At 41.0% G+C, this 18,512-nt stretch overlaps 4 protein-coding genes across 4 annotated transcripts; 2 read left to right on the top strand and 2 right to left on the bottom strand.

Annotated features, from left to right (window-relative positions):
* Positions 1–294: 294 nt before the first annotated feature.
* LOC138205448 (tudor domain-containing protein 15-like) lies at positions 295–9,124 on the top strand. The gene is made up of 5 exons (XM_069161471.1): positions 295–359; positions 1,136–1,204; positions 1,580–7,357; positions 7,695–7,834; positions 8,533–9,124. Exons 2-5 carry the CDS (start codon positions 1,173–1,175, stop codon positions 8,544–8,546), a joined length of 5,964 nt encoding a protein of 1,987 aa, XP_069017572.1. The 5' UTR covers positions 295–359; positions 1,136–1,172; the 3' UTR covers positions 8,547–9,124.
* An 886-nt stretch (positions 9,125–10,010) lies between these two features.
* ndufc2 (NADH:ubiquinone oxidoreductase subunit C2) lies at positions 10,011–11,017 on the top strand. Its single transcript, XM_069161476.1, has 3 exons — positions 10,011–10,275; positions 10,401–10,544; positions 10,886–11,017. The coding sequence occupies exons 1-3, from the start codon at positions 10,137–10,139 to the stop codon at positions 10,933–10,935; spliced, it is 333 nt and encodes a 110-aa protein (XP_069017577.1). The 5' UTR covers positions 10,011–10,136; the 3' UTR covers positions 10,936–11,017.
* Positions 11,018–11,081: 64 nt separating this feature from the next.
* thrsp (thyroid hormone responsive) lies at positions 11,082–11,711 on the bottom strand. The gene has a single exon (XM_069161475.1). It carries the CDS (start codon positions 11,647–11,649, stop codon positions 11,227–11,229), a length of 423 nt encoding a protein of 140 aa, XP_069017576.1. The 5' UTR covers positions 11,650–11,711; the 3' UTR covers positions 11,082–11,226.
* Positions 11,712–13,846: 2,135 nt separating this feature from the next.
* On the bottom strand, positions 13,847–15,645 carry guca1c (guanylate cyclase activator 1C). The gene is made up of 4 exons (XM_069160976.1): positions 15,451–15,645; positions 14,828–14,977; positions 14,258–14,345; positions 13,847–13,983 (listed from the first exon to the last, which is right to left on the bottom strand). Exons 1-4 carry the CDS (start codon positions 15,643–15,645, stop codon positions 13,847–13,849), a joined length of 570 nt encoding a protein of 189 aa, XP_069017077.1.
* Positions 15,646–18,512: the final 2,867 nt, after the last annotated feature.

Consider the following 18,512-nt stretch of genomic DNA (forward strand, 5'->3'; position numbering starts at 1 on the left):
TTTAATTTAACTAACAGGCCAATATTAAATTGAATCCTAATGAATATATATGCAGGAAATGTTTGTAATTCAAATGTACTGCTGTAATGTGTTTTCGAGGCTGCAGTACAGTATTAATAATATCCCACCACCAGATGGTGCCTTGATACTGAAAATATCAGCCGAACCTTGGACACCGCCCCGAATTGCTTCAGCCATTTAAACTAGATAATAAATTCCTAAATTCCCATTTGTCCTGAACGTAGCACAGTTGGCGTAATGGATGTGGACTCGGACTCGGACTTGGACTGGACTCGGACTGGAGTGCCCATGGTTGACATTTTTGAACATCTGTGAACCTCTGGCGTCCTCAGCGGACAGTGAGTCCCACACTGTTTCAACCCATTTAGAGGAGGGTTCATCTGTCTTTCATGTGCTCCTATTTGGACGGACACACTTGTATCTGCAAACTAGTCTCCTGGTTTTTTTGGGGGGTTTTTTTCCGGCGAGGTCATTCACCTGAATCCGGTAAAATAGTGCCCGACAGCTAACAACTGCTGGGAGCTCACTCCGATAACAACCGGGCCGCTTTATTTTGGGTAGCTCTTATTGAACTGTTGTTGTTGTTGTTGTTGTTGTTGTTGTTGTTGTTAAATGAGCTAAACTCGCGCGCACATGTTAACAGGCCCAGAAAGCTGCTCGGAAATGGACTTGTTGTGTCCGTTTTTGGCGCACTTTGTCTTGTAACTTTGTTCTGCTAAATTCGTAAAATTGAAATTTGAATTCGGTCAGTTATTCATTTTTCTTATGTGAATTTGACCAAGTTCATGAATGAATGCAGAGTAATACAATACTTGCTGATTTGCATACATTTACAGAACAGACTAAATATTGATTCAAGGGAAGTTCCAAATGTTTGTTTTATTTTGTTGACAAATTACAGTCAAAGGGGGGGAAATATTGTTTTCTTAACACTCCATGAATCAGAAAATAATGTATGGAAGTGTTACTGAATTGCAGATTTGAAAGCAGATGAGAGAAATGCTTAGCAGCCGATAATTATTAGATTTTTTTGTTTTTGGGTGGGGGGGGGGGTTGCATGCATAGTTTATAGGCTACACTATGATTAGTGCATAAACATGATCTTTTTTTCCAGGTTCTGTTTGGGATGTGACTGTTATGATTCTGCTGCCATGCAGTCAGTGCTGGGCTCCAAACATCAAATGTACGTACAACATGGAGGCAAAAGTAAAATGGTGCACACGTGCTCTTGTCCGTATAGTGTAAAATATAATTTAGGTCGATTTTATTTAACTGTTAAGTGATGAGTTTATGTGTTGACAGCTCAGGTTATCAGATAAAGTAAATGATTCTATGGAATATCAGTTTTTCGATTCTACAGTTAAATCTGAAAATTTAAGATTGATAGAGATATTTTTCAGCACTTCTTACAAATCTGCTATGGATATAATAACAATAGAAATGTCAACATGCTGATCAAAGTAACCCTTTAATCATCCAAAAAGAAACACCACACATAGCAACAGTTTTGTAGGTATGAATGAGGGTTGAATAAATAAAAAGCCACTTTAAATTGCAGGTTGCAAGATTCAGTTCCATCAGCACCCTGCGCCCTTTGGCCAGTGGACCTCAAGTTAACTCACTTGGACTGGAACCCTGAAGCTGCCCTGATACACTTCCAGGGACAGTACCCCAACACACGTGAACTTGACTATAACATCTTGCATGGAGAAATACAGAGCACACCAAAGACTAAAGCTGCAGCGGGCATTGGAGAGTTTTGCCTGGTAGAAGATTTTACTTCAGCCCGCTGGTACAGAGGAAGAGTTCAGAACCGAAAGGAGGACTTGTTTGATGTTTTCCTCATAGATCATGGTAACATCTTGAGTGTGGACATTGCCCGCATATCTCCCTGTTCAAAGGACCTGCTCAACCTGCCTCCAAAAATAGTTTGTGGCTTTCTTGCCAATCTGCTGCTGCTTCAAAATTGTCCTCACTCTGTAGTGGACAAGTATTTCTCAAGTCTGACAGGAAGAAATGTCACGGGTTACATTCATGCCCTGCTTCCCCACAATGTCCTCTTATTGGACGTTCCTGACATCAACAGTGACCTTGTTAGAAATGGCTTTGGGAAGCATGTGGACACAGATACTTTCCTCCTCTTGGTTGGGATGCTTACAGAGGTGCCACTCAGACAAAACCTCAATTCAGTTCCTGACTTACCCCATGGAAAGCTAAGGGGACATGAATTTTGCTCCAAGCCATCCAGTTTGCAGGGATATGAAGACATGTTGTCCTTCTCTGGACTTAAATTGAGTTGTGGGACACGTGCTAAAGTACGTGTAACTGCTGCTGTCAACCCTGGGCTGTTTTACTGTCAGATGGCTGGTATGGAAACAGATCTTTGGGAAATGTCAAAGAAGTTCGCTGCGATTTTTGAGCACAAAACCAAACAACAAAGTCAGAAGACTCAAGAGAACATGGGTTTACTGTGCTCAGTTAAAGGTAAAAGTGGGCAATGGTATAGAGGCTTTTTGAAGTTTCTCCCAGTCAACTCTCAGGTTAGAGTATTGTTCATTGACTATGGATTCTTTGAATCTGTCAAACTTGAGGATGTACACAGTCTGCCACCTGATTTCTATTCAATACCCATCATGGCATTTCGATGTACGCTCTCTGCCCTGATTGACCAAGATACAGAGCTCAAAACTCAACAGTTGAGTCTCCTCAAAGCAGGCTTGCTTGGAGGAGTGTTGGATGTGGAGATCCGTGGTTTTGACGAAAAACACCATCTGTACTCTGTCTGTGTAGTTGGCGTTGAAGATAATCATCTAAAGGAACCAGAGCCCATTCAAAGGTTTCCTTCATTGAAGGTTGAGTCTGTTCTTCAGGCCAAAGAGTTGTCACCTCAAGTTAACTCTTTGAACTATGAGACAGTCTTGGGCGAAGTGTTACATAAAACGCTGGAAGAAGAAGACATGCAAATAGACTCTGTCTTCGTGGGTTATGTTGTTCACGCCCAGAATCCAAACCACTTGTGGATCAGGACGCAAAAACGCAATGATGAGTTTGAAGAAATGATGTCAAAAATGGCAGATCACTTTAGTCAAGTGAAGCTGGATGAAGATGTACTCTTGAACCCTGAGCCAGGGACACTGTGTTGTGCAGTTTATGAGGAAGACATGCATTTCTACAGGGGTATAGTGACAAGCAGTCTTGAGCATGGAGCTGAAGTTCTCTTTATTGATTTTGGGAACATTGCAAAAGTGCCAAGCATGTTGATCAAGAACATGCCTGATACATTTGCCAGAAAATCAGCATTTGCCATTTGTTGTACTCTTGTCAATGTTTTTCCTTTGGATGACTCCTGGACCAGTGCCACTAATGACTTTTTCAGACAAGCTGTGTCAAACAAAATCCTGCAAATCCATGTTTTTCAGTTGAAAAAAAACAAATTGGTTGTTAACCTCTTTGAGATGGGAAGTGACAACAGTCAGAGTATCACAGAGCTCCTGATCTCTTCCAAACAAGCTGAATACATTTCCAAAAAACCTGCGATGCACTCAGACGTGATGAAAAAAATAAGCTCAAAATGTAGTGTGACAACAGACATCAGTGGAAACGCAGAGCAATGGAAGGATTGTGAAGAGGAAGAGAACATGTGCAAAAATGAAGCCGAGAAAGCTCAAGCTCCTGCAAGCGTCAAAGTTTTCCGGATCAAGGCTGGGTGTGAGTTTGCTGTGCGCTGCTCTTACATCAACTCTCCATCAGATTTCTGGTGCCAGTTTCTAGATAAGATTCCAGTCTTGGAGGAATTAATGGGTAAAATTCAGCACTATTACTCCGCTCACACAATCCCCCTCCAGGCAGGAGATTCCTATTGCATTGCCAGATCACCTCAAGATGGAAGGTGGTACAGGGCCTTCATCATAGAAAAACAGAGAGGCCACAGCGCAGTAATGTTGGTTGACTATGGCTTCACCATTAAAGTCAGTGACCAGCACCTTCAGGTGATCGTGCCAGAATTTGTTTATTTGGAAGGACAAGCTTTCAGGTGCAGCCTTTACAACCTGATTGAACCTGCTGATCCCAAGAACTGTGTGGATTGGAGTCCAGAGGTATATAACTTGCTGATAGATTTTGTCCTCAAAAGCACCGGAAGTCTAAAATGTAAAGTTGTCTCCCAGTTAAATGTGAAAAACATAGGGCTGTGCAATGTAGTTGATCTTTACAACACCCAAACCCAGCAGAGTGTTACAAATACACTCATAGAACAGGGCCTGGCAAGAGAAGCAAAAATGTCAACCAAGCAACAGTCAACAGCAGTTCCTGAATCTTTTGTCTACTCTTCATTTGCTCTAAGCCCTGGAAATGAAGAACAAGTCTACGTCACCCATGTTAGCAGTCAGTGTGAAGTCTACTGCCATCTTGAGAGAAACACTGAAACGTTTGAAGAGCTTCAACAGAAAATCTCAGAGGAGAGTGAAACAATTATGCAAGCCAGCGCAAGAGCTGTTGTGAGGAAGATGTGCCTTGCAAAATACTGTGATGGCCAATGGTACAGGGCCATCGCACATCCTGTCCAGTCACCTCTGCATCTCGGTGTGTTTTTTGTGGATTATGGAAACACAAACATATCGGAGAAAAGCAGCATCATGTTCATTCCCCGGGACTCTGTGGATTTGTTGTACACACCCATGCAGGCTGTGAGATTTAGCCTCAAATCTGTGTCCAAGGAAGAGGTTTATGCAGATGCCAAGGAATGGCTTAATAGTGCTGTGCTCGACAAACTAGTGAGAGCCGTCATACATGGAAGGAATGACGATGGTTCATTTGATGTTGAGCTGTTTGATGGAGAGGTTAACATCAATGAGAAGGTAAAGGAGCTCATTCTCAGTCTTGCACCTAAACCTAAGAAAGGCAGCCCAGAGACAAAACATAAATCTAACCACGGGAGAAACACACAGCCTTCCGTCAAGAGTAAGAGGCAACCTAAAGGGCGGTGTTTACATTTGCATACATCTAATCACTACAGAAACACTGAGAAAAAAGAAAACACAAATCCCTTTGTTCATGGGAGAGCTCAGGAAGAGAACACAAAAGTAAAGCAACAAAAGGAGGACACTACAAAGACCTGGTCCCTTGTAAAACCTCAGGAAACCTCTGAAGTAAAACAACAAAGAGAGGACCAGGATGCAAAGTCAGAGCAACCACAACACAGTGAGGAAACAGAGATTCCCCAGCTCTCGTGTTTGCCTGACAAGAACATGAGTGCAGGCTTCAGGGCGAAGTGTTTCATCTCTCACATTGACTCCGTTAACAGCTTCTTCCTTCAGCTCTCAGAAGATGAACTTTCCATCTTGAAAATGGTGGAAGATCTCAACTCAAGTGTCTTCAGAGATTCCTTGGAGTCAACCACCTCTTTGAGAATCAATGACATAGTTTTGTCTGAGTTTGAGGATGGCGCTCTGTATCGTGCAGTTGTGAAGAACTATGAGGGTAATTCCTCTATCAAAATTGAGTTTGTGGACTATGGAAACTCAGCAGTCGTAGGGAACGATAAGATCTACGCCATACCAAAGGACTATCTGTCTCAGCCGAGGTTCAGCATATCATGCTCACTGTTCGAAGCAAGCGTGTTTGAAAATGATGCTTCTTTCACTGACGCTGCAGTGGAGAAACCACTCGTGGTTAACTTTGTCCGTCAATGTGGAACTAAGTGGGAAGTTAAAGTTGAGATTCTTGATGACGATGTCAACCTGAATGCAGCACTTGAAGCAGATGTTGAAAGGAGTCCTGTTACTGAAATGGAAGAAGATCCTCCTACAAGCTCATCTGAAGCGGAAGAAAAAAGAACTCCCTGTGAACAGAACTACTTCCGAGAAGAAGTGTGCGACATTGAAATAAGTAAGTCAGAGAAAGCGATGACTGCTGTTGTGGGTGAATATGTGATGACAAAACCACCTGCCAAGCAGTCAACCAAACTGAAGGTAAGAACCTGCAGGTGCCGTAGAAGAAGAGCCAAAAGAAACATGAACGATTTAAAGAGGAGTCACAGGAAAACAAAAGCATCTGCTGTCAAAGTGATGAGAGGTGGTACAGATGCTTTCATACCTCCAACTATTCAAGTCAACGATACAGAGAAGGGAACCGTTCTGTCGGTCCAGAATAATGGCAGTTTTTACGTTGGGCTTACTTGTTCCAGTGAGTTCCTTACGGCTTTAGAAAGTCACATGGCTGAGAACCTACACAAGTGCAAGATGGTGGCGAGAGAGGATATCAAACAAGAACTTAAGTGTTTAGTTCAGGTACAAAAGGACAAGAAGTGGCAAAGGGCTGTTGTGCAGCAAATATATGAGGACAAATGCAAGGTCCTCTTGGTGGATCACGGATTAACTAAAGAAATTCCAAGTGGCTCCGTTCGACAACAGTGTTGCAAACTGACAAAAATCCCGAACTTTGCCATGTTGTGTAAGATAAACAGCCTTGAGTTCAGCAAGGGAGAGGAAGCTCAGAGATTGTGGTATGAAACTCTCAAACCATTGATAGGCAAAGAGGTCAATCTGTTTTTCGTGCGTTACTGTGAAGCTGATAACCTTTGGATGGTTGAAGTCGTCATGAACCGACTGTTCCCCATCTGTCAAATCGAAGCCTCACTGCAGCAAAAAGAAGAGAAAATACCTTCACTTGCTGAAATCCAAAATGCTGAAACCCACAATGAGGGCCCAGAAAAAGGGCCTACCTCAGACACAAGCCCTCCTCAGCAATTTGTCTTTGCTTCTATTGATACAGACAAAGCCTACTCTGGCTTTGCTGCTGCAATTACAAACCCCTGTGAGTTCTGCGTCGTTCTTGAAGACCTTCTGATGAACAAAGTATCCCTCATGTTGGACAACTCGCCGGGGCAGTTGTCTCCTCTTCCCGAAGCCCACCTCATCCCCGGCACCTGCTGCCTGTTGAAATCAGCCTCTAGGAACAAGTGGTGCAGGGCCAAAATCCTACACATCGACACCACAGTGGTCCTAAACCTCGTGGATTATGGCTATTACGAATGCACGCCGCTTAGCGACCGCTCCAGGCTGAAGAAGACTCCAGTGGAGATAACAAAGCTCCCAAAAAGGACTTACCCATGTATCCTGCGAGGGGTGAAGCCTGTTGGAGAGGATGGGCACTGGTCTGATGAGGCAGTAGTCTTCTTCCAGCAGTGTTTGTACCAGAAGAACCTCCTCATCTTCTTCAGAGAATTTGAAGCAGACACACACTGGAAGGTGGACATTCTTGCAGATGGCGTCAATGTTGCCCAGGAGCTGATTGATGCTGGACACGCCAATTACAGAGGTGTCATGCCAGGAGTCAGGTATGCTCTTATCAGTGTAAATCAATAATACATTATCATTTTTTAATAGAAATAGGATTAAATATGACTAAAAGGTTGTTTAAAATTCATGGAAAAAGCACAATTAGACATTTTATTTTGCTTTTCATTTCTATAAAAGCGTATTAGTGGTTCTTTTGCATGTTTCCTACATCTTTTGTTTTAATTTATACTCCAAAAAACAGTATAAGCAGTACTCACTACTGGTCGACGCTGTTAACTGTAAACTGCAGCAGAAAATTTGGGTTATTTTTCAATTGTGGCAGATTTTAAAGGTAAATGCCAACAACTTATAATATTTTATGTCTGACACATTTAGGCTTCAGAAGCAGAGTCTTTGTGAAACTCCTCCCCGAAACCACAACAGTGAAGAAGACTGTGGGCAGCAAGAGGAAGGCTCTGATGAAGTTGAGGCCATTGAAGAATCGAAGGGGAAGAGACCATCCAGATCTAGTCAATGTAAGAAAGAGGAGTTTCAACACAGTTTGTTTTCTGGCATCAAGTGAAAATGTTTGCTGATCACTGCAAACTGCTGGAAGATATTCTTTTAAAATGTTTCACCGTCTCCATGAAACAAGTAACATAACTGCTTTGTATAAGTACTCGATTACATGTAAAAGTACTCTGATCTTTTCACAAGATATTTAAAAAATGTTTAGGGCTATGGCTTATTAGTAGGTAACAATATAACATGACATGGTCTAATTAGACAAAACTGAAAGGGTTTTTAATATACATTGTATGTGATATTTGCATCATTGTTGATTGTTATCTTTTGCATGAAAAATCGTAGTGACCATGCCAAGATATAGCATTACTGTTGCATCAAAATTATTTTTTTTTAAGTTACACGGGTGGTAAGGTACAGTATTTCATTCTACAGTCAAATAGTACAATATAAAGCTATATTTTCAAAATTAAACCAAAACTGCAACATAAACAGACGCCAAATATTTAAAAAAAGGATTTCGGTTTATTGGCTTCTCATTTGAAGAAAAATGGTGTTCAGACACCACGTCTCGAGTTTTGAATGTTTTTCCAAAAGTACGTGAACGCATTATCCCAAATAATTTTCAGACTAATCGAATCTGTTAGACCAGTGGACACTTGGGTTGACAGTAATGTACCGTAACAGTCATGTTGTTTTCTTCTGACAGGTTTCCTGATGTGAAGGCAGCTGTTAAATCTTGGACTCAGCGATTCCCTGTGAACCAGCATCCGATTATTCCAAACAAGACATTGCTTAACATTTAAGTTACTCCATTTAATTAACCTTAAAATGTTGTTATGACTACTTAGTTGTGTTAAGTTATGACGAAGTTGATTATATTTTCTTGTATGGATTGATTTTAAGTGCATTTTAATAATGCGTTACGTTATTGACACCGTTTTCCTTAAAAAGACGAGGAACATGGATGTTCAAGTCATTTTGTATATATGTTTTAAACTGTTCAAACAGCACTTTATGTTCAAACATGAGGTTGGATGCTGAGAACTGCAGGTTTTGGTTTTGATTATGTAAACTAAATATGTAGAAGGCAAGGTGACTGTTTATTGAATTTGTTTTAAGTACACATTTTATTGGGAACTTTTAAGTACATATAAGTTTTATTGAGCTTTAAAAAAAAAAAAAAAAAAAAAAAATTCACAGAAAATTATCCAGTCACAAACTAATGAGTATGTTTGGGAATTTGCTTTGAACTTTTTGTATTCAGGGGATTGTTTTGAATAAATTTTGAGTTGAGGCCTTTTCAAGTGTAAACTTTAATGCTTTTTGTCCTCTCTTTTTGATATTTTGTTTTCTTAGCGGGCAGGGGATATTCAGGAGTGTGGAAATACAAAAATGTCACTTGTGGGTGTATAGAAAGCGAATTATAAGGGTCCTGTGCACACATATTATGCCACTAGGTGGTGCTGTTGAACCAGGATTGTTTGTGCAACGGAAGTCACTTGTCTGGCACTGCTGTTGGACCATACACTATGGTTGGGACACAATATCATGCAGCCTTTCAGACAGTATTAAGTAGTGTCTGTTTGCATTGGACATATAGTTTTTACCTCAGTGAATGTAAAACTATGCACACAGTATGTGATGTGCAGTCATACGGAGGACCAAGAGGGCCACGGAAATACTAATCAAGCAATTGAGGTGTAAATGCATGCACTTGCAAATTGATTTATTCATTTTGATTAATATTTCCATGACTCTTGTGGTCCTCCGTATTCGAGAGCTTTCAGCTTCAATCCAAAACTTTTCTTATCAAGAACCATGAATGAATTGTTCCTTACCTTTATCCCTCTCGTTCTTTTCCCAGTCTCTGTCCTCCTCTTGTCTTATTCCATCATAGCTTTGTTGGTGGTGTGGAGGGATGGGGGTATGGCAGTGACTGTGGCCCCTGTGATGAGTCTGAAGAAATGTCGTACAGGGATAAATTAAAGGTTATGATTGAGTGCAAAAGCTTTTGAGAAATGGTCAAAAGTATATCAAACCTGAGCCTTGTTTAATGTCAACATTATTATTCACGTGTGTGTGTTGTGTTGTTGTTTTTTTCTGTAATGCCAGTGAAAACAAATCACTTTTATGGCAAAATAGTCGGAACCGAAGCGGTTTTCATTGTGTTGCGCCCGGACCTTATCATTCGGTTGCACACCGTGCCCTTGACTTCCTGCGAGAGGTGACAGCCGAGAAGTAGTAAGGAGTTAAGCAGGCTGCCGCGAGGTCAACAACACATCCCGACTTGAAGGGCGGTTCTCTCGGATAATGGGGTTCGTTCCAGACGAGGGGAAGTCTCTCCCTCCTCCGGGGGTCGTCAACAGGAACTCGGTGTGGCTGGCCGGCGTCGGCTGGTGCTCCGCGGTGCTCCAGAACGCCATCAACCACAGGCCGCCTCTCAGATCAGGTTGGCATTTATTTATTTATTTATTTTAGCTGCTTTTACTTTTTGAAAAATAAAAGGCTCGTGGCGTCCTGTTTGTGTGCTTAAAACACAGGTGAAATTAAATGTCCCGTTTTTCCTTTTTTTAGGTGTTCACCGACAGTTCTTGCTTGCAACCATCGGTTGGTTCATCGGCTACCATCTCACCAAATATGAAAATTACACTTACGCCAAACTTGATCGAGACATGAGCGAGTACATCAGGCACCACCCGGAGGAATTTGCAGCAAAGGGTGAGTCGGGTCGGTCGGTCGGTGTTCAACTGCTTCCTTCATGCATACGAAGGGTTTGGTCCACACACGTGTGTGTGTGTGTGTCCTGTTTATAGCTTTCAAAAGGGGTGGAGGGGAAAACATATTCGTGTGTGCAACTGAAAAGAAATTGCATTGAAGAGCACTGATTGATCAGACTGTCGTGAGGGTTTAAAAACACATTGTTGTACAAGTTGTTTTGCCAGATTTTCTGTCGTGTTTAAAAGTGCAACAGGACATCGAATGAAACTGGATTGTAAAACATTGATGGCTCGGGTGTATTTGTAATCACATTTTTGTGTTTGTTTTTTTTTCCTCCCCAGAGAAAAAGACCTTCGCAGAGATTGTGGAGCCTTTCCATCCTGTGCGCTGAGATGAAAGCAGGAGGGAGAGAGGAATTTCTGTCGTATATTGTGTGAACTATAGTTATGTAAATAAAAACAAAACCTAAATTACGACGGTTCTGACTGAAGTTTTGTAAGAATGTATTGTAATTCACAAATGAGGAGATCGAGTTGATTCTTTTTGGCAATACACATTTATTCCAAGTTTATGAAGTTGGATGCAAGATGTCACTGAATGTTAACAGTTTGATATGTTCTGGTGACTTTCGCCACTCTTTGAAAAACACCAGATGTTTAGTTTGATTTCTTGTGTTTTGATGTTAATTTGTCACTCCAATTATGTCCATGTATTTCTCAGTGAGGCTCTGAGTCTTCTTGGTGAGGTCGCTCATCACAGAAAAGAGTCCTTTCAGATGGAAGCGAAACAGGGCTTCAGGATCCGTGTCCAGGAGAGGCTCCAGAGTCTTGATGAGTGCTGCGTTGTTCTTGGCCTTGCGGTCATCCATGGAAACCAGTCCGCTCTCCGCGGTGTTTCGTATGGCCTTGAGCATCAAGTAGTAGCCGTACAAGTCTCCGCAGGCCTCTTCTGCTGCTGCTTCGCAGTCCCACACCTCTTCGGAGGGCACGTCTCTCAGCAGGCTTGGCAGGAGGATGGTCTGCTCCATGTCACGGACGGCTGAGCTGTATAGCCTCAGAGCCAAGAGCAGGCTGTTTCTGTTGAATTTGGCTTCGGCAGACTGCATGGTTCCAGGTGCGTGTGGTTGACTGACCCTGTGCTGTGGCGGCAAACAATGTGCAGTGCAGTCGTGACGGCAGACGCTGGTATTTATACGAAGAGCCGAGGTGGGTAGATACACAACCGAGTCATCCGATACGCATAGGAACGCTTCAAGTGCTATGTGGAGTCAAACCCCTTATCTTTATTTGATTTACACAACCCGCAACTTTTCAGACATCATAATAATGTCTGATCAGCGTTTACCAAAAAGAACCTCCGTCAAATCATTAACCACAGAAACCGTGATGTTTGAGTGATCTCGGTATCGAGACTATATGGTGTGATTTTAGTTCTTTTAAGTTCAGCAGACGAATATCAAATAAACCTTAAAGAACCCTGGATGAACCCGGCTGTGTTTATCTCATGAACCTGAAGGTCTTTGGTCTGTTTGCACATAACATTGCAAACAAAAAGGGTACTTGGATAACTAGATTCTTTGTGATGGCCGTGCTGCAAAATGAGGGATGCCCCCTCTGGATGAATTGGGTCTGAATGGGCTTTGGTGCAAACATTTGTTTCTGCTTCTGGTTCCTCTTCAAACTAGAATTACAAAGTCATTTTAAATGCTTCAGAAGCTCTGTTGTTTTTGTTTTTTTTCCCCACACAAATGAAAATGATAGCTCTGCAGACAGCAGTCTCTTGGCAGACGAGACCAGAGGAGGAGCCGTGTGTCAGAGAACAAAGATTATTGTTCAGAACATTAAAACTGGTCCTGGTTATCAAGTGGTATTATAAATATATCTTTGTGCCGTGATATACATTATGTTTGAATTCTGAAAACGTCTTGTTGTTTTTTGATGCCAGGCATAGTTTTGAATAGGGCCTCAAGAGATTGATACATTTTTTCCAGATATTATAAACCCCAATAATTACAAGTAACACCTCCTCTTGATCATACCTACTGCCATTGTCTTTAGATTATAATTTCATAAAGTCACATTTTGTTTAAAGTGAATTAAATTCACTCAATTAAATTCGTTCAGTCATCCGGTGATTAAACTGCATTCATTGCTTGTGTTAATACGGTTTTATGTAATCCTTTTCTAACATTCCTCATCCACAATTTTTGAACAGTGCCTTCACTATTTTCAAGTAAACTCTGCATAACAATGTAGAACATGTTGTGTGTTACAGAAAAAGTGAAGCCATCCATTCAAGGAAAAATAGTCCAGTTTGGGCAACGGGGGAACCTGTTGAGTAGCTTTAACTCCTGAATCTTAAACTGGGGAAAACTTGAAAAATCCTGTATCAGGATGAGCACTGTTTTCTTTTAAATTGATAGATTAAAAAGGACCTTTTTTTTTTTTTTTTTTTTTTTTTTTTTTTTAAACAAAAACATTGTTAAGGCAACATTGTGCACTTATTTACAGCAAACACATTACATTCTCTGTAAATAACAGCATTTCTTTTCTTTTTTTTTACATTTAGACAACATTTACTTACTATCCAGTTTTTCACCAGTAGTGTAGGTTTTATGCAGATCTTAAAAGAACAACGAAAAAACAAAGAACAAACAATCCCGGTGAGTGTTTTAGACGCTAAACGTACAGCATTAACATCCAAATACTGCTATTATATCATTGGTTGGCAGTGAACTTTCTTAATATTTTGTACGTGTTTGGGAGTCTTCAGCAGGACTAATCAGAATGACATTTTGAAAGTCAATATATTCAATTATATATCAATATCAATTATTGATAAAAATTCATCCCGAAGCATCCAGGAGTTTTTGGATTGAAGTAAGTCACTCTGCTTTCCACTTTTTAACTGACAGTTGTGCAAACAAACAACATTTCCAGCTCAAATCAAAGTGATTTTTTTTTTCCATCATACTTTGCACCGTCCTCTGGAATAATAAGAACCTAAAAGCAGATTGGCCTCTCTTCACCGAGACTTCCAAACATGTGTCTCATTAAAGCGTTTTAAACATTAACAAAACAGTACGAATGCATACTAGAAATAGGAGAGCACAAGCAAAGGTAAAGAAAAGGGCAAATTCCCTGCATCCCTCTGGTGATGAGAGAGCATGTCTACGTGGCTCGGTCACTTCACTCTACAGTCTGAGATGGGACTTGGCTGTCCGTCAAGTGCATGCAGTCTTTCCCTATCATCCCTCATTGTGACGTTAATCCTCCACAGAATCAAACTTTTTGATAACCACCTCATTTAACAGCCTTCCTCTGCTGACCATTGATAATGATTTCCAGGACATTGGTAAGATCCATCATCTTAGTGAGCGTCTCCATGATGTCAGGATGCTCCTTCGCTCCGCTGATGAACTCCTCCAGCGTCAGCTCACCTGAGGAGGTGATAGCAGAGGTAAAAATGACATCTTGCACATTTTAAATATTTGGGTTTGTCACGATGGGGTTTAAGATTTTAAGGCAACAAGTCATATATTAAGATATATGGTTATTAATGCTTCATATTAATTTCAGTCTGGGAACTAGCAGCCCTTGAACACATCTGGTCATGGTGACATTATTTTCCAACCAAAGACACTGTTGACATGTTCAGGGCTGATAAATCTTTACATCATTACGTTAGCACTGGAAGGACAGTTCATTCATTACCTTCTCCGTTGACATCAATTTTCTCATAAATTAGAGTCACAATCTGCTCTGGAGGGATGTCGTAGCTGCGGGTGATATCTTGAATGGCCTGAAAGAAGAGTTTAAAGAGGTTAATTGAGCAGACACTTACAGCGGATTAGTACTTAAATGTACTACAGTGTCTCAGAAGAACTAAACAGGAGACGTAACAAATGAGTAACATGTAAATCAATATTTTCAGACTACAACTGTATATTGGTTGTACGACACCGTTTATCTCCCTGAACTACAAATGGAAGTGTATTCCATAATAAATAGATCAAGATTTAACTCGCCTGGTGAAAAGTAGTCCATACAGTTAATAATAGGTAAAAAGGTCTCCTATAATCTGAGTGATTAGTTTGTCTGTGAAGGCCGTATTTAGAGTAGGGGTTAAATAAGAAGCCCCCTGGATTAGGTGTAATGTCTAGTTCATGGCCAGTTACACGCATGTCTAGTCATTCAGAGATCATCTTTCCACATCAGGGAACTGTGAGCTGCTCAGGTTCTCAAATTTCTAATTTCGAAACGTTCAAAGGAATTATGCAATACCTTAAATATCGTCTCCAGTTCATCCTTGTCAATTTTTCCATTTCCATCTTGATCGAAGAGCTTGAAGTACCACTTCAGCTTCTGATTTATTTCTCCTTTCAGCAATAAACTTATTGCTGCGATGTATTCGACAAAGTCCAAATAGCCATCCTGTAGAGGAGAGACAAAGACTGTAAATCTCTGTTCCTGCAAAGATTTCAATTATTTAAAAAAATCAGAATCATTTACCATTTTTACAATCAATACAAAGACTATAGGGTGTTTGTATTTCGGAGGAAACTATAGCAGATATTTCCAAACACTGTAAACTGTGTGATCTATGACTTTTATCATGACTTTAACCTGTGAAAGAGTTAAGAACTATGGAGAGTAGAGTTTAACCTCAGTTGAACCCTCTTAGAGTCCTCGGTGTAAGGAAATTAAACAATTTAAGTTTAATTGCAATACTTTATTTTGCCCATGACACTGGATCTGTTTTATTCAACACGGTTTTTACGTCAGTAATTTACCAAGAAACTGTCTCTTTAGTTGTCTGTCTTGTTAATTTTGTCTTTTTTGAGAGAACATCTCAATATCCATATTCCAAAAATGCAAAAATGAAATATCGTGAGGTGTTTTCTTACTCCATCCATGTCAAAGGTGAAGAAGACCTGGTCCACGTAGCTGCTGGCCTCCTCCGTCATACCCGTCATCTCAAGCATCGTCTTGAGCTCAAAGAGTGTGATGAGCCCTGAAGGAGATTCCTTCATGAACTTTGTGTACCAATGGTGCATGTCCTCCTCCAGAATATCATCCAGGCTGCAGTTGTAGGAGCCCATGGTTCCGCCAGAGGATTGGGATTTTTGTCCAGAATCCTGCAGAGAGCTGCTGGTGAAACTGAGACCGGAGAGGACAGTGTAGCACCTGCAGCTCTGAGGTCTGGCTGAAACTTCATGCAACGACCGCCTTAATCTTTAAGTCTAAGGGACGGCCAAAAGGGGAGATAACCCTTTAATGGGATAACTGCAGAAGTCTTCCAAGAACCTCAGGACATTGTATGTTCTATGACTGAGGTGGGATTTGGTTATGATATCTAGGTGGTGGGCTTAAAATATGGAACAAAGCAAATTCCTGCAGGTTTGGTTTATAGAGAAATGCAGAACATAATTAATGATGACATGGTTCCACATTCTTCAAAGTTACATGTTCCCACCATGTCTCTATTCCATTTATTAGCTTTTTTGTTTTCTATTTTTACAGTTTTTGGATTTGCCTTTACTGAGGTATTTTCATTTATTTCATTTTGCGAGGTAATTTATTTTGCATTCTTCAAAATCACATTTCTTTAAGCATGCGCATAAAAAAAAAAGGCTAAATTTAACCACACGGCTGTGCGGCCACTCAAAGTTATAACACAGCCTGAGAATTATCCACTGGAACTTCTCTGGAAGCGACTTACCCTCTTTTACAAACAAACAGGCAGGATATTTATGAGCTTTAACCTACATTAAGCCTCGAATGAAATGATTGTTTTTCGTGATGTATTTACATATTAACTCATTCTATGTATAAATTAAATAAAGAAGATTAGTAATAAAATAAACTTTATTTATAGAGGAGTTTTCTGAACTTAAGGTACAAACTGCTTCAAATAAAATGAGCCATTAAAAAAAAACATCAACCTATCAAATCAAAGAAGCCTTAAAATCCAACATCACGGTGATTGTAAAAGTAACCGTAAAACAAATAAACACAGTTATAGTATAAAAAATATATATAAAACTGTATCACTAAAATCAGCAAAGGCTAAAAGTGCGTTTTAAGAAAAGACTTTAAAAGCTGTCACTGACTCTGCTGACTTGATGGCAGCTCACTCCATAACTTTGGCTCCGGCTGCGAATGCTTTGTCACGTTGGTTTTCAGCCGTGTCTCAGGAACAGATAAGAGGCTGTTTCCATTTGCCGACATCAATCCGGACATATGCGACCTGGCAGTGATCAGACCACAAGTGGCCAGCAAAAGTACTGAGCTCTGATCTGTTCAGGCCACATTCGGAGGTGGCCTGAACAGATCAGAGTTCAATGCTTCCTGAGTGTGCTACTTCCTGAGTCTGTACTTCTGCTGGCTAGCTGTGGTCCCATCACGGCCAGGTCCATATGTCCAGATTGATGTTGCCAAATGGAAACAGGTTCTAAAAGTCCACTGTCTGAGGATATCAGGCTACCAACAGGCCGGTATGAAGCACGAGGTGAACATTATGGAAATGCATGTACATATTTTTCAGAAACCTAATAAGTTTGATTTTGAAATTTTTGTCCTACAATTTATAAGTAATAAAGCTATATCATTGTAGTTTCTTTTGTTACCCTGTTTTGAATGAGTTTTCAATTATACATGGAGCAACAGCAACACTAAAATGTAAAGGAGCATAAATGTCCTCAGTATAAGTCAGTAAAGTATTTAATGCCTAATTAGGGCCCGAGCACCGATGGTTTTTCAAGGAATTCAATTCAATTCAAGGAATTCTTACGAAAAGTGATTTGCCTTTTTGGAGGCTTTATTATATTCAAAAACTCATGAAAGTGGAGACACGTATGTCTCCCGGCGAAAGATTTCGTATTCTAGTGGAGTCGCGAGTGGGCGTGGCCAAATGGCTCGAGAGCGCCCCCTAAAGAGATGCCCCGGCGGCCACATTTACCTAAATTCACAAAATCCAGTGGACACGTGTATCACACCGAGACGCACAAAAAAGTTACATCGCACCGTTACGTCAACTCGACAGGAAGTCCACCATTTTGAATTTAGTTGCCATTTTGGGCCATTCTGACATGTTGTACTTTGTCGAACTCCTCCTCAGGATTTTGTCACACCGACTTGAATTTAGCTTCTATGGATAGTTAACATGTTTGGGATTAAATCTTATCAAAAGAATTTGTTTTGGACTGACCTTGTGTGCGGTGTGTGCCGTAAAGAGGTGGCCATTTTAAGGGCCTCGCCATGAAACTACGAGTTGCTTTAAATCTTATGTAGATGGACCGACCTTCTCCAAACATCAAGTCGGGTCACAATAACCTAAACATGTAGTTGATGATATACTGAAACTTTCATTCGACTTTGTCAATGGGCGTCACCGTGACGATGCGGCAAAGTTTGATGTCTCGCCGTGACACAGGAAGTTGATGTTTAAGGTCAAAGGATGCTTGAAACCTCACGAAACGTGTCACATACATCTGATATGTGTTTTTTGAGTGAGCGCGGCCAAACGGCTCGCCAGGTGCAGCTCTGACACCTAGTTTCACCTACATGCACCAAATTTGTTGGACTTGTGTATCACACCGAGATGTACCGAAAAGTGTCTCTGCATCGTGAATTTGTTTTCGTCGATCGGTGTGACCGTGTCGTGGCGGCTATTTTGAGCGTCTCGCCGTGAACCTGCAACTGACTGTAACTTTTACGTACATATTCCGATCTTCCTCAAACATTACATCTTTGATAGCAGTCCCGCCCTGAAGACACCTGATAGTAATATTCCGTCATAGTCGTAGCGCCCCCTGCTGGAGACAGGAAACGAGACAAAAATAGCAACTTTAAGCGGGGATGTGCGGTCCCTCGCGCGCTGCACATCAGGGAGATGGCTTCGGGGAGGCGGCGCGTAGAGTGCGAGGGCCCGTTATCATTTTGTCATGTTTGCCATTCTCACCATGAC

This window comes from Embiotoca jacksoni, unplaced genomic scaffold, assembly GCF_022577435.1.
Source record: "Embiotoca jacksoni isolate LCO1_2020_lvr unplaced genomic scaffold, fEmbJac1.0.p SCAF_28, whole genome shotgun sequence".
Lineage (NCBI taxonomy): Eukaryota > Metazoa > Chordata > Actinopteri > Embiotocidae > Embiotoca > Embiotoca jacksoni.